At 37.1% G+C, this 14,399-nt stretch overlaps 1 protein-coding gene across 1 annotated transcript in view; it reads left to right on the forward strand.

Moving 5' to 3' along the window:
- The window catches only part of GCC2 (GRIP and coiled-coil domain containing 2), a 31,530-nt gene that overhangs the window by 170 nt on the left and 16,961 nt on the right, over window positions 1–14,399 (forward strand). The window contains exons 2-11 of the mRNA XM_066545266.1: window positions 2,834–2,896; window positions 3,559–3,643; window positions 4,710–4,777; window positions 5,917–6,021; window positions 6,837–9,299; window positions 9,975–10,044; window positions 10,715–10,815; window positions 10,896–10,994; window positions 12,565–12,684; window positions 14,073–14,237. Coding sequence (XP_066401363.1) covers window positions 2,834–2,896; window positions 3,559–3,643; window positions 4,710–4,777; window positions 5,917–6,021; window positions 6,837–9,299; window positions 9,975–10,044; window positions 10,715–10,815; window positions 10,896–10,994; window positions 12,565–12,684; window positions 14,073–14,237 — 3,339 coding nt within the window. The remainder of the gene's footprint in view (window positions 1–2,833; window positions 2,897–3,558; window positions 3,644–4,709; window positions 4,778–5,916; window positions 6,022–6,836; window positions 9,300–9,974; window positions 10,045–10,714; window positions 10,816–10,895; window positions 10,995–12,564; window positions 12,685–14,072; window positions 14,238–14,399) is intronic.

Genomic DNA, 14,399 nt, shown 5'->3' on the forward strand with positions numbered 1-14,399 from the left:
AGGGGGCGGTGCGTGACCTTGGCGTGCGGCACGGGGAAGCGGGGAAGGTGCGGACCAGCCCCTCCCACGCCGTGGGCTCCTGTCCCTTCCCGCGGTGACGGGCGGTGAAGCCCGTGGGGCGCTGGGCGCCCTTGGCCGCCGCCTCGCAGCCCCCGCGGGTGGCGCAGCTGTGAGGGAGGCCGGGGTGGGAAGGGGGCCCTGCCGCTGCCTCTGCCCTGCGGAAATGGCAGCGCCGGTGCGGGCTGCAAGGGGCTTGTTTAGTGCCCCTCATGCTTAGGAGGTGGGGACGTCGCCCTGTTGGCACGGGCTGGGTGAGCGGGCAGCGCTGACTGCAGGGCAGCGACACTCGGGTGACGGACACAGGGCAAGGGCTTCGAGTGGTTACTGTGTGACAGCACCCACGGGCGAACAAGGGTTCCTTCTCCTCTGAGGTGACCCGATGTGTTAACAGGACGTCAGCTGTGAAACACCTACCAACGCAAACAAATAAGAGCACTGAGGCGTCTGTATCTAGTGTAGCTTTTATAAACATCAAGGCAAATCCAAAGGCAACACTGAGGAATTTTGAGTTCACACATTAAATTAACTCTCCTAGTGTCTGTGCTGCTTGTGTCCCACATTCTAATAGAGGTTCAATGCCGCTGTTGGTTGAAGCAGTCACAAGTCAAAATGTGTTTTGATGTGACTTGGTACACTTAGGGTTGGTGATGTCTAATAGTTGCACACTGCTCAGAAAATTGCTGTTCATGATGGCCACTACTGCCACAGTTCACAGCAAAGGCTAGTATATTGCATTTATGCATTGGTTAGGCTTTCTAAGAAGATGTTAAGCTATTGCAAAGGTAAGGGATAGATATCAGTTAAAATACATAGAACATCTTGAAATGTGGCATGGAAACCCCTTAGTGCAGGGGGTAAAGTAGGCTTGAAATAAAATCTAAAATAGAATGTGTGTGTATATATATATCTATATCTATCTCAGTAAACTGTGGAAGCATCCAGAATTCAGAATGGTGGACTAGAAACCATACAGGATTGTATTGGGCTTAAAAGCATACTTAGTAGCTGCTGGCTCACAGCTCGGATGCAACTAATCAGTGAAAAGTTCAGGGTTTTTTGGTAGCTCATCTTCATAATTTTTCTTCTAACTCAAGTGGGTGAAGCCCTCTACATGAGCTGCCTCTGGGTTCAGTTACCAGAACAGCAAAACTGGATGCATTGCTTTACACAGTATGTGATTCTGCTTCTGTATGTATTAGCTTAAAGGAGTAAAAGTATTGTGAGAAGAAAATCTGTCTGACCTTGCTGAAGTATGGAGAGTGGCAAGCTGTCATTTTCTGAACAGTACATGCAGTTTGTTATAATTCATTTTGCTGTCCGAGTGCTAAAATATTAGGAGTGTAAATGTTGACAAAGTTACATCCTAAGAAAATCTGAAACTTTATAGCTTTTTTCCTAATGCTGTACAGCACATTTTTTTCTAATAAGTTTCTTTTTGCCATCTTAAAAGAAAATCAAACATTTAGCATATGTGTACATAGATGACTATAACTGCCTTTGTCCTTCATCTGTACTTGAACTCATATTTCCAAAGGTGATGCTTTTTGTTATCTGTATCACCTGTTCTGTCCAAATTATTAGTGATTGTCCATTCTCACTCATAGTGCTCAGATCCAGTTTGGTTCTTCCTTAGTTTCTACCATAAGGGTTTTGATTTTTTTGGCAGAATGAAGAGAGTAGCAGAATGAACGTGAGGGTAGGTGTAAATACATACACATACACACACAAACATCTAGATATATAAAAATACAAATATTTATATATACACCTCTTCACTTTTATACTTATGCCCATATGATAGATGGTATGAAGAAAAAAGTAGGGTAAATGTGAAGGCTTGGAAATGCTATTCCTGATATATTGGAAGCGTCTGTTCCCTTTTCCTTTGCAGCATTGTGGCTACATACATTTCTTTGTGTTCCTGATTATACATAAGCATATCCCATCTAAACCACTGTAAAGCAACAGTCTCCCAGATTAGATCTGTGAAAGTTTACAGTAGAAGGCATTTTGCATTTATTTTAGAGATAGAGAGCCCAGAATTTGCAGAGCCTTTTCAGATATGTTTGTCAGGCCAGCAATCCTAGTGAGGACTTGCATGCTTAAAAAAAAGGAAGAGAAGGGTTATAATTTGTCCAAATGAGCCCTGACTTTGCCGAATCTTTTGGAATATATTTGATAGGCTAACACTTGTAGAGATAAACCAGTGTGTTTAAAAAGGAAACAAAAAAAGATTAGGAGCTTATGTGGTTCAAAAGTTCTCAAGGTTTGATTGAACTGCAACTCTCTACAAGTTTTTTTGGTTGGTTTTTTTTTTATTTGTTTTCTTGTTGTTGTTGTTCTTTGGGGTTTTTTGGGGTGGCTTGTTTGTTTGTTTGGTTTGGCTTTCTTTTGTTTTTTTTGTTGTTGTTCTTGCTTTTTTTTAATGGTTCTTTTAAGAACAAGATAGTGAGTCATGCTTTTGAAACTGCTTGTAAATAAAATTAATTTGCAGTACTGTATAAGCTCTAGATGTCCATTCAGTAATGGAATCATAAAATCATGGTTTGGACATTGGGAGCTTTCCATTCTGCTGTTCTAATAATGACAGTAGATCTTTTTCTGCTATGTTTCTGACTCATCCTACAAATACATGTTGTTTTAAAATTTTTGTTTTGCTTTTTTCCTTGTGCTTTCACTATATTCAGTTCCTCTCAGTTTGGAGACCTTCAATTAGTTCTTTTGGTAGTCTTACACCAAAAAGTCTGTTACTGCAGATTGAACTTTGTTGTAGGTTCAAGATGCTGGGCAGGAGATGGTGGCATCTTCTGGCACACCAGGATCAGGCAAATCAAAGGTAATCAGTCCTCACAAACCTAATTTATTTGGATAGCAGTAGTTGCAAGGGTTAGCATGCAAGCTGTGACTAATAGGAAGACAAAGATATTTTTAACATTTCTTCTAGACAGGAAAAATTAACTTACAAACATTAAGATAAAATGTTTTGGAAACCATGAGGAAAAAAAAAATCTCTTTTTGATATGTTCACATCCTGTTATATTTGATAAATTATTAATAGCATCCAGTTTTGGCAGCAGTCTTTTTCATAATGGACACAGACATCTTTGCATACAGTGGAAGTAAATTTAAACAATGACAATGTTAGGTCAGCATGCTATTTTCAAAATATTGTTCAAATTGTATTACTGAATTATAATCCTTCCTAAATGAGTTTTCCTAACCAATGCTGCCCAATTGTGTGCTTCAGAATTGTTTCAGAAAAGGTACAGAATGAGGAGTAGTTTCTGTTACTGTAATTGAAATAACAGAATTGGATAACAGAGCATCAGTAACTTGGACTGTTATTCTTCTTTGAAATGTTACACTTCTTGCAAATGTATGGTAAGAATTTCTTGTCCTAAAATTCAGCTTTTTGGAAGTCTGATGCTAAAAGGCCTTGTTTCTATTTCCATCTGGGTTAGAGGAAACTGGTTTCTCTGATATATACTTTCTTTACAGCTGGACACATTGCCCAAAGAAGACCTCATCAAGTTTGCAAAAAAGCAAATGATGCTTATACAGAAAGTGAAGTCAAGATGTGCAGGTATCTTACTGGAAAGTGCAATTTCTGCCTTAATGCTTGGCACTACCTGACCTTTTCAAATATCACTGTGTGATTTTGATAGGTAGATTTAAATTCTAGGCAAAAATACTAGATTTTATTTTTCTTCAATTTTGCTTTTTATGGTGGGAGGATAAGGACCGAAGTAATTTGATTAAGAAAAAGAAAAGAAGCATTGCTTTTGTCAGGTATTAAATTCATTTTGGTCTGACAGTATGGCATGATGGAACAGTGTAGCTTGTGGAAAAGTTGGAAGTGGGATTTGTCATTGTCTCTTCCCCGTATTGGTGCAGGTTGATTTTCAGGAAGCAAATAGGAGGAGGAATGTCTGGGGTTTTTTTTTTGCATAATTAGTAGAGTTTAGTTTGTTGTAGGGTACAATGACTTCTGTGATAGATTGCTACTTTATATTTGTTTATTGCTTTAGCAAGAAATTGTAAAATATACCAAACAAATTTTTATGCTTAACACCTAAAAGTGCCTGTAAATCTGTGCTCTCATGTGCTGTCCTTGTCCACTCTGCAGTCTCTTTTCCTCCAGTGGCCCACTACTTGGACTGGTGTCACTTCCCCTTGTTTGGAATTACAGTTATGCTGACTGCTGGTAGCTGCCCTCTGAAACAATAAGGATACAGAAATGGGCTGTACCAGGCTTTTCCTCAGTGTGATTATTCATAAGATCTTGTTCTTCTGCTTGCTGCCTATTTTTAGAGAAACAGTAGAAACTGAGTATCTTTCCTCTGATTTAAATTTACCATGAAATAGAAGGTAAGATGGATGATCTTCAGAAGAATTTCTATCTGTTGTTCCTCTATCCAAGCCAGGAAGTTTTGCTTTCTCAGGAACCCATGCTTGGTGTCAGGACTGGAGAAGTAGTACTGAATATTTGTTCTCTGTTAGTCCTGTCTATCACTCAGTAACAAACAAAAATTGGTGAAGTAAAAGACTTCTCTGATTTGAATAGAAGTGTTGTCAGGCACAGGATTTACTAAAATTTGCTACTGTGATGCAGCATCAATTCATACTGTAATGTTTCTTTACATTTTAAGAACTGGAGAAAGAAATTGAAGAACTCAGATCTAAAGCAGCTACTGCAGGATCTGATGATATTATTCAGGTAGGAATATGTAATTGTTTTCTATTGTATTATGTAAAGTTAGCTGAAATAAATCCACTGAAATAATTTGGTAAAAAGTTAATAACTTGAAAATCGTTATTCAAATTGAATGGAATCAATCTGCAGGAGTCCAAGACACTTCCTAAAACCTTTTATTCCTTCTCCCCTCACATCCTTACTCCACTTGCCAGCAAACACTCTTGGCTCTGTGAGGAATAGTACAAAGTAGTACACTTTCCAGACAGAGCTTACCACAGCACTTCAGTACCTGAAGGGAGCTTATGAGATGTGGACGAACTTCAGAAGGGCCTGTTGCAATAGAACAAGGGATAATGGAGTTTTAAATGAAAAGAGGGTTGATTTAGATCAGATATAAGGAAGATTGTTGTTTTTTTTTACACAGAGGGCAGTGAAACATTGGAAAAGGTTGCTCAGAGAGGTGGTAGATTCCCCACTCTTGGAAATATTCAAGATCAGGTTGAATGGGGTTCATTCAACCTGAGCCACCTGATGGAGTTGAAGATGTCCCTGCTCACTGCAGGGGGGTTAGACTAGATGGCCTTTAAAGGTCCCCACCCACCCAAACTGTTCTGTAACTCTACAAATGTCCCCAGCAAGACTTTTCCTTGTTTGGCTGGTTAGACCAGCTTTTGTTTATTTTGGAGTGACCATTGGAGAAAGACTTTAGCCATTTAGAAAAGTTCTGAGACAATCATTTGATGAGATTAGAAACACATAATTCAAGTTGCTTGTCACAAGAAATACTTTAAGGATCTGTTTTTCTCAAGATACGGGTCATAGCATACGAAGGTGAAAATTGGTACTGAGGAGGAATTTCTCAATTAGAGAATTGTTTTGACTAATTTGGCTGGAGATTTCTTTTCTACAGAAAGGGAACTTCACCACCATCACCTGGTAAGCAAAGGTTAGCTGATCACAAGTACAATTTTTAAAAGAACCCAAAATCATTGTTTTAGTCTCCCTATTTCATATCATTTTTATTTGGGCTGAAAGCAATTTTTAAATTGCTGACTGATGTGTTTATTTGACAAAAAGTGTCATAATCTATATGTGAGTTTCTATACTGTTTCCATTGTTAAGAAACCCTTCTTTCAGTGTTCTTTTTCATTTAATATTAGGCTCTCACAGAGAGGCTGGATGTGGTGCTTCTGGAAAAAGCTGAAAGTCAGCAGCAGTGCATAGCTCTGAAAAAAGAAAATGTTCAAATAAAGCAAGAAGCAGAGGTACTGAAATGAGCCATGGAACATTACTGAAATATTTCAGAATTTTATTTATTTTCCAGGTTTGCTTGTTGTGTATCTAATTTTAATCTTTTTCTTCACTTACCTGTGTTCTGTCTCTTTAAAAAATCTTTAAAAATTTAAAGGCTCTATATATTAAAGCATATTTTCTCTGTACCCCCTAGTTTATAGTAATAAATAAAAAAATCTTATATATGCTGTCTAGATCCACAGCTGCAAGAAGAATTCAGTCTGTGCATTAAAAGCCTACATAGGCTTCAGTCAATCAGCTCTGTCTTTCCATGGGAGCATGAGTTTACCTTTACAAGGTAAACCTTTAGATATTCATGTGAGGCTTACCTTTAGATATTCATAAGAAAGAGCCTGTCAGCCAAGGCACCTATATTTATTGAGATTATATCAATAATCTCAATTAATGATAAAGTGAAGACTGAATTGCTTGCAATTGATGGATATTGTTATATTCCAGATACCTGGATTTGATACTCTAAAATTAATCTGATCTTTAATGTATTATCAGAATAGTTGCTAAAGCTGAAGCGTGTCGTGACCATTTTGTGAAATTATGCTGGTAAACATGATCTAGAACTTAGTTTTCCTTTCTCATTTTGCAAATGTTCTCATGCTCTGTGTAGTGTCATCTGAATCGAGTTGTCCTGATACAGTTAGATATTTAAAGCTATAACAGTTTTTAAAACTGTGGACTACTACATTTTCTAATTCGTCATCGTAAACAGTTTATTTGGAAATATTGTGTGCTAAATTAGCAGTATTTAATAATTTGCTTGTTTCTTTAGGCTGCAGTGGCTAAAACAGAAGAATTACAGAAGCAACTGGAACAATCAAGAATTGACTCTCTGGAAGAAATAAAAGCTATGAAGAGTGAATTAGCAAATGCACAATGCAAGCACAATGAAGATTTAAAAAAGCTGAAGATGGAATTAGATGAACAAGTGAAGAAACAAATGGAGCTGATGGAACAGGTTGAATGTTACAATGATAGTCAAAAAGAAGTTAAAAGATTACAAGATGATGTCCAAAGAATAAAATCTACTTATGAAGAGCAAATTTTGTGTCTGAACAAGCAGTTGGAAGCTGTGAATGAAGACAAAGACAAAGAAGTGACAAATCTGCAAGAAACTATTAAAAGCACCTCTCAGTGTTACCATAATGAAATAAAAAATCTGAATGAAGAGCTTAAGAAATTAAAAACTACTCATCAGGAAGAGGTGTCAGAACTAATGCATCGGATTGAAATATCATCTAAAGAAAATGAAGAAAAGCAAAATCAAATAAATCAGTTGCAGCATAATTTGGCAGAGAAAAATGCCAAGGATGAAATGCATGCTCAGACTGACCAGCGTGAATATGACTTGGAGCAGCTGAGAGAAGTGCTACATAAAAATTTAGAAAACAAGATAGATGTTGCAGATACACAAGAAGAACCTTGTGTGAAAGCAAAAATGGAGGAAAAAGTTAGGTACCTGGAGCATAGTTTAGAAGAACTCCAGTCCCAACATAGTATATTAAAAGATGAGTTAACTTATATGAGCAATGTCAAGACAAAACTGGAAGAGGAAATCCATCGTATGAAGGATGAGTACTTTCATGAGCGGGAAGACTTGGATTTTAAGATAAATGAATTGCAACTCACTAAAGAAGATTACTGCTGTGTAATTGAAAAACTGAAATTGGAGCTTCAAGCAGCAGGACAGCACTATGAAACTGCTGCAAAAGAGCACAAATTAGAGATACAGACTCTGAAAGATCAGCACCAGAGAGAAATTTCTGAACTAAATGAAACTTTATTATCTGGTTCTGAAAAAGAACAGATGGCATTAGTTTTTGAAATGCAGGAACTTAGAGAACAACTTGAAAAGGTAACTCAGGAGAAAGAAGAAGCAGTGTCCAATTACAACAGCCTGAGAGAAACAATGGAAACTCTACAAGCTGAGCTAGGTGAATCTGCTGGAAAGATCAGCCAGGAGTTGGAATCAATGAAACAACAGCAAGCTTCTGATGTCAGTCAGCTGCAACAGAAACTCCGGGCTGCTTTCAATGAAAGGGATGTTCTTCTTGAAAATGTAAATCACCTTCAGGAAAAAGTAAAAAAATTTTCAGAAGAGACAGAAGAACTTAAATGTAAAATCGTTAGTCTTCAGGAGGACAATAGTGCAATGGCAAGCTCCATTGACCAAAAAGAGATTACTGAAAGAAAACTGGAAGACAAGATCACCGCTCTTACTGATCAAAACAGGGATATTTTAAATGATGTAAAATGCTTGAGTGAAGAGAGAGAAACCCTTCAGGAAACATGCAAGCAAAAACAAGTTAAAATTCAGGAACTTCAGCAAGAAGTAGATTGTGCTAACCAGGACAATAATGACCTGAAGCAAAAGGTAGAGGAATTAACAGAGAGACTGAATGAAGCTTTAATTTCTAAGGGTGAAAATGCTCAAATGCTAGAACAATTAGAAAAACAGATTGAATCTCTGATGCGTGATAAAGAGCAGCTTTCATCTGAAGTGCACACTGTCCATGAGGAAAATAAGAAACTCATTCAGGAAAAAGGCGAATTAAGTGAAGAGCTGGGAAAGACTACATCTGAAAAAGATAGTTGTTCAGTATTGAAAGAGCAGTCTGAAAACTTGGAAAAGAAACTACAAATGATGACTGCAGAAAAAGACCATATATCAACATTACTTGAAAATGAACAAGTGCACACATCCCTTGTAAGAACTCAGCTGTACCACTTACTTGAGCAAGTGGGGTTCAGCATTTCAGATTCTAATGAAGAATATGATTCTCTTAACTTGTTAAAAATTGCAAATGAATTCTTGTCAAAAATTAAAGAAGAGCAGTGCCTTGTGCTTCAAAAGGAGGAGGAAGTAATTAGTTTGCAGCGAGAAGTTGAGAGATTAGAGGAAGAAAATGCAGCTCAACATAGGGAACATAGATCCCTGATTCAAGATTTTGAAAAAGAAAAGAATCTTTTGAGAGAAGAACTGGAAGGAGTGTTGTCTGAAAAAGAAGCGCTTCAACATGATATCCAGGAGTTGAGAAATGCCAGTGAAAAAACAAGGATTGAAAATCAAGATCTTTTAGCTAATACTGAAGAGATGAGTCGAAAACTTGCTCTTTATGAAAATCAAATACAAGAACAGCAAAAAGGATCTGAAAAACAAGACGACTTAAATTTCATTCTGGAACAAAAGGAAACTGAGCTTAGAAATGTGAAAGACGAACTGAGTTCTCTAAAGGTTATATTTTGTTATTGAAGTATAAAGACTAAACCTCTAAAGTCTTCAAAATTAAGGTTCAAAAAATACTTTCAATTCTCTCTTTTCTGTTTTTTTTTTCCTTTTTTTTTCCCTTGGCCTGAAAGTGAGTCTCCCTTGTAGAAAGCACATATTTCTGAGTTTTCTAGCACTTCAGAATTCCCTTCTTCCCCCCAGGAAAAAAAAATGAAACAAAACCAATCATAATGCTTTTTTTACAAAAGTTTCTTGTACTTGAACCTTTATTCCTATCAATATCCCTTGAAACAATCAACTGACTAGATGGACTACCTAACCTCATAATCTTTCACCTCTAACTTTCTGTGGTTCCATCTCAAACAAAACTTCTTGATCTGCATTAGCTTCAGGTCTTGGGAATTGCTGGTTTTGTAAAGCTGACAGTTGCAGAATGAGGGTATCTCCCCTTTTTTATCCTTGAACAGGATGGAAAGCAGCTCTTAAAAGATTGGAATGTTCTGCTTTCAGCATAACTGTACTTTCATCAAGCTGATACAAAGTTGCTCATAAAGGCTTTCCTGGTCCTAAGAACATGGACAGTTTTAACTGTAGCTGAAACTTCTGGTGGCTTGTTAGGGACAAAACAGGTACCACAAAGAAATGTTTGTAATACTTCTTATATCTTTGTTTATAATACAGAATTTAATGGAAACAATGACTGAGAAAACTGATGAGCAGTCTTCAGTAGCAGAGCTTCAAGAAAAAATTGGTATCTTTCTCACTTTTTTTCTTTTATATAAATGATCTGGCTTCTTTGGATTGTTATTTTTTCTTTCTTTGCATGATTGCCCTGTATTTCCACAAGTTGAGGAAGATGGGGAAGTGGATATTAATGCATCTTCCTACAGTATTCCTTCCATTGGGAATTTAAAATGTTAGCATTTTTTAGTTGGATATGATTTGATATTTTAAGACTTTTTCTGTACATCTGTCTATAAGCAGTGTAGTGGATTTAATCTTTATTTTTTAATGTGGGAAATTTATCAGTAAGAATCCCAGAAGGAAAGGGAAGCAACGGTGCCAAAACTACTGTTGTTTTATTGCACTTATTCCAACACAAGAGCAGGAAAATGCTTCTGAGTTGTTAAATTTATGTAGAAGTAGACAGGAATATCACTCTTAACTGTGATGGAAGCTTCTGAAACAGGGAAAGATTGTCCAGGGAAAGATTGCCCCTAAGTTCTCTGTATGTCTGGATGTTTTAGCTTCAAATTAAATGTTTGACTGAATGAAACACTTCAGCACCTCCCCATGCTTTATATTTTGTTTGGTTTTAAAGTCATGCTGATGTTTGTGTTCTAATTGAATTTCATTTAATTTCATTTCTTGGGAAGAAATGGAAGGGTGTAATTTTTAACTTTCTTATGGTTCTCTTTTAGGGATGCTTGAAAAAGAATCTGCTGAAAAAGGAGAGAAGCTAAATAAAATTAAAGTGGTTGCTGTGAAAGCCAAGAAAGAATTAGATGCCAGCCGAAAAGAGGTACCCTGACTAATTCCTAATATGAAGAAGATTTTGCACGGAGGGCTTTGTTTTAATGGCACACACTTCTTTTTAATAAGGTGCAGACTCTGAAGGAAGAGTTGGAGTTGGTTCGATCAGAAAAAGATCAATTGTCTGCTTCAATGAAAGATGTAATTCAAGGAGCTGAAAGCTATAAGGTAAGAATAGTGCTGCATTCACAAAAGACAGTAATCTGTCAGAAAATACTTTGGGTTTGAAGCCTAGCCTGGATATACATTGCTATTTACTTGCACAATTGTGATTCGCAAAAGAAATTGTGCAGTTGAACACCAGAATCAAGAAGTGTAAGGTTCTCTTAAGGGAACCATGCAGCTCTTGTCAGAAGAAAATGAGACACTTCTTTCTACTGGAATGCTATTTTTAACTCTTTTGAATCTAGCATCATGCATACCAAGCAATGTGTTGCTAGGCAAAACATAAATCACTGTGAATTCTGAAAAGTTCAAAAAATTGAAGATGAGTTTGAAAACCCTTAAATGATGAAGACAAACTTGTAATTTCCTGGGAGCAAGTCTTCTTGGAGCACATCTCTGGGCACATGAAGCAGAAGCAGGTGACGAGTCAGCATTGCTTCCCCAAGAGAAAGCTGTTCCCTGTAAGACTTAGGAGGAGAAGCTGAGGGAACTGAGGTTAGGTAGTCTGGAGAACAGCAAGCTCAGGGGAGGCTTATCACTCTCTCAAATACCTGAAAGGAGGGCGTAGTCAGGTGGGGATGAGTCTTTTCTCTCAAGCAACAGGATAGGACAGAGGGAAATGTCCTTAAGTTCTACCAGGGGAAGTTTAGATTGGATATTAAGAACAATTTCTTTACAAGAAGAGTGCTTGAGCATTAGAACAGAGAAGCAATGGAATCACCATCCCTGGTGATATTTAAAGTACAATAAGTAAACACAGCAAGCACTTTATATACAAGTACATGAGGTAAACACAGGACTTCAGGACATATGTTAGTGGTGGATTTGGCAGTGCTGGGTTTACAGTTGTATTCAATGATCTTAAATTGCCATCTGCCATCTAAATGATTCTGTGACATCATTGAAAGTATTACATCGACTCTTGTTCCTTCTTCTTCCCCCGAAATACAAGAAAGACATTGATAACTTGAAGTGATTTCAGTGGAGGGATGACAGGTTGGTCAGGGGACTGGAATAAGTGATAAGAAGCTGCTCAGCCTGCAAAAAGCTTTGAAGGAACCTGATAGGAGTCTTCCAGTACCTACAAAGACATTATGAAGAGTCGGGTTATTAATGGTGGTGCAAGATAAGACAGTAGTCCTCAATTGAAAGGAGAGATTCCAACTGGATACATGAATAAACATTTTCATGCTATGAGAATGGTCAAGCTTTGGAATAGGTTGCTTAGTGGAATAGCCATCTCTATTCTTGGAGGCAGGTCCTTGGAAAGACATGATTGGACAAAGCTCTGAGCTACCTGGTCTCATCTCACTGCTGATCATACTTTAAGCAGGAGGGTGACACCTGCTGAGCTGTCTTCCAAACTGAATTATTCTAGAATGTCAGGAACTGAAAGGGATTTCTCCCAGAGCCTGTAGTGGAATGATAGCTTTAATTTCATAATGATATTTGTGATGTTGCAGTAAGACAACTCGTATAATGAAATACTAGGTAAACACACCTCAGAGGTATAGAATGTGCTTATGCAATACATCTTGTCAAAAATTATGCCTTTGTGTTCGTATGTGTTAAGAATCTTTTGATGGAATATGACAAACAAGGAGAGCAGCTGGATTCTGAAAAAGGCAGAGCAAATAATCTTGAACGTCAGATAGAGGACCTGACAAGACAGCTACAGGTGTCATCTGAGCAGGTCAGTTCTGTATGTGGGTCTGATCTATTGATAAGTACCATAAAAATTAATTCTGCCTATTGGGTGCAAGTCCTAATCATGTGATTGTTACTCTAGTTTCATAACCTACATGTGTTTTAAATAGTAACTTGAGATTCAGAGTGGTTTGTTTGTTTCTTTTCAACATCTGATACCTTACCTGGGCCATGACAAAGATAAATATATCTAGAATGTCTGACTTTGTCAATAGAAGAGTTTAATTTATCCCAGGTCAACTCATAGAAAAAAACAGATCGTCTCTGGCTTGATTTTGGACCTGTCTGCTGCAAGCATCAGACTTGCACTGTTTCTCTGACCACACACCTACACTTCTCATAAAGTGCAGTAACCTTTAACTGAGACATTTTTTCTTCTATTTCTTCAACAAAATTCAGCTTTTGGGTTTTTTTATTTTTTTATTTAATCAACAGAATGTTTAAATATCCTAAATTTGTTATGAATTTCGCATTTTTCACAAGGATTAGACTTTAAGATGCATTGCAGAGTACTACAGTGGCATTCAGAAGAGTCTAAAATGGTAATTAAGGGACTGTGAGACACATTTTTGCAAAGCTAACTGCAATGGGTTTGGTATTTAGGATTTAAACTCCCAGGCCCCATACACCGGAGATCCACCTAGGCCACAGTTTCCTTATAAGCACAAGCCAGTAGTAAATAGCATAGGAAGAAATAAGAAATAATAGTATATATATTCTGCTGATTATGCAGACTTTGTGCTTTTCAAGTTTGTTATAAAGAATTTGTAAATAAAACAATGTTTAGGTAGTTGACATCTTTCTCTTATACCTCATTCTTAATAGGCAAAATAAAGAATAGGATGCATCATTGAAAATGTCAAAATTAAATCTGTTAAAGTCATTGCAAAAGTATGCCTGATGCAGTAGAATTCTTACTTTGTACTGGTGGACGACTTGGTGGTTCAGTCAAAGTTTGCAGTTCAGCCTTTTTAGGAGTTAATAGTATGTTCATTTGTTTATAAATACAGCAGCTGTATTTGAAGTGTGTATTTGAAATACTGTATTGTTGCAAGGAGAAGGTGATAATGCAGAAAGCATAAGTTTTTGAGTATTTTTTTCAGATTTCTTTTGATTCTTGCCATTTTATAGAAAGCTGGGCAAATTAACTGAACAAAATAACCAAAATATGCTAATGGATTTAATTTCACCTGTTTATTAATGTGGTTTAAAGGAATTAAGCTGGAAAAGACTCATCTGTAGGAGTGTTGTTTGTAAGGGATTTGGATAGAAATCAGTGTTAGGTATTTTTTTTAAATACAGAAAATATTTTATCTGTTAACATTGCACATAAATTCAGCTTATGTTTTTACCATTCTACTGTGCTAATTTCAGCATGATCAGTTACGCTCGGCTAATGAAGACCTCCTGGCTCGTGTTGAAACAGTGCAAAATAATGCTAAGCTGCTGGAAGCTCAGATACTGGAGATACAAAGAGCCAAAACAAAGGCTGACAAAGAACTAGAGGCTGAAAAACTTCTAAGAGAGCAGAAAACAAAGGTGGTATTTCATAGGGATGGTAAATGAGCTGAAGCATGACTTTCAATGGATGTGATTTCTGTTAAACCTTTGTAAACTTGTAAACTCTGTTTGCATAGACCAGGTTCTGCACTTTCCCTCCATGTTACTTGACTTTTTTGAAAGCTTGGTCTGTTCATTGAA

This window comes from Molothrus aeneus, chromosome 2 (assembly GCF_037042795.1).
Source record: "Molothrus aeneus isolate 106 chromosome 2, BPBGC_Maene_1.0, whole genome shotgun sequence".
NCBI lineage: Eukaryota > Metazoa > Chordata > Aves > Passeriformes > Icteridae > Molothrus > Molothrus aeneus.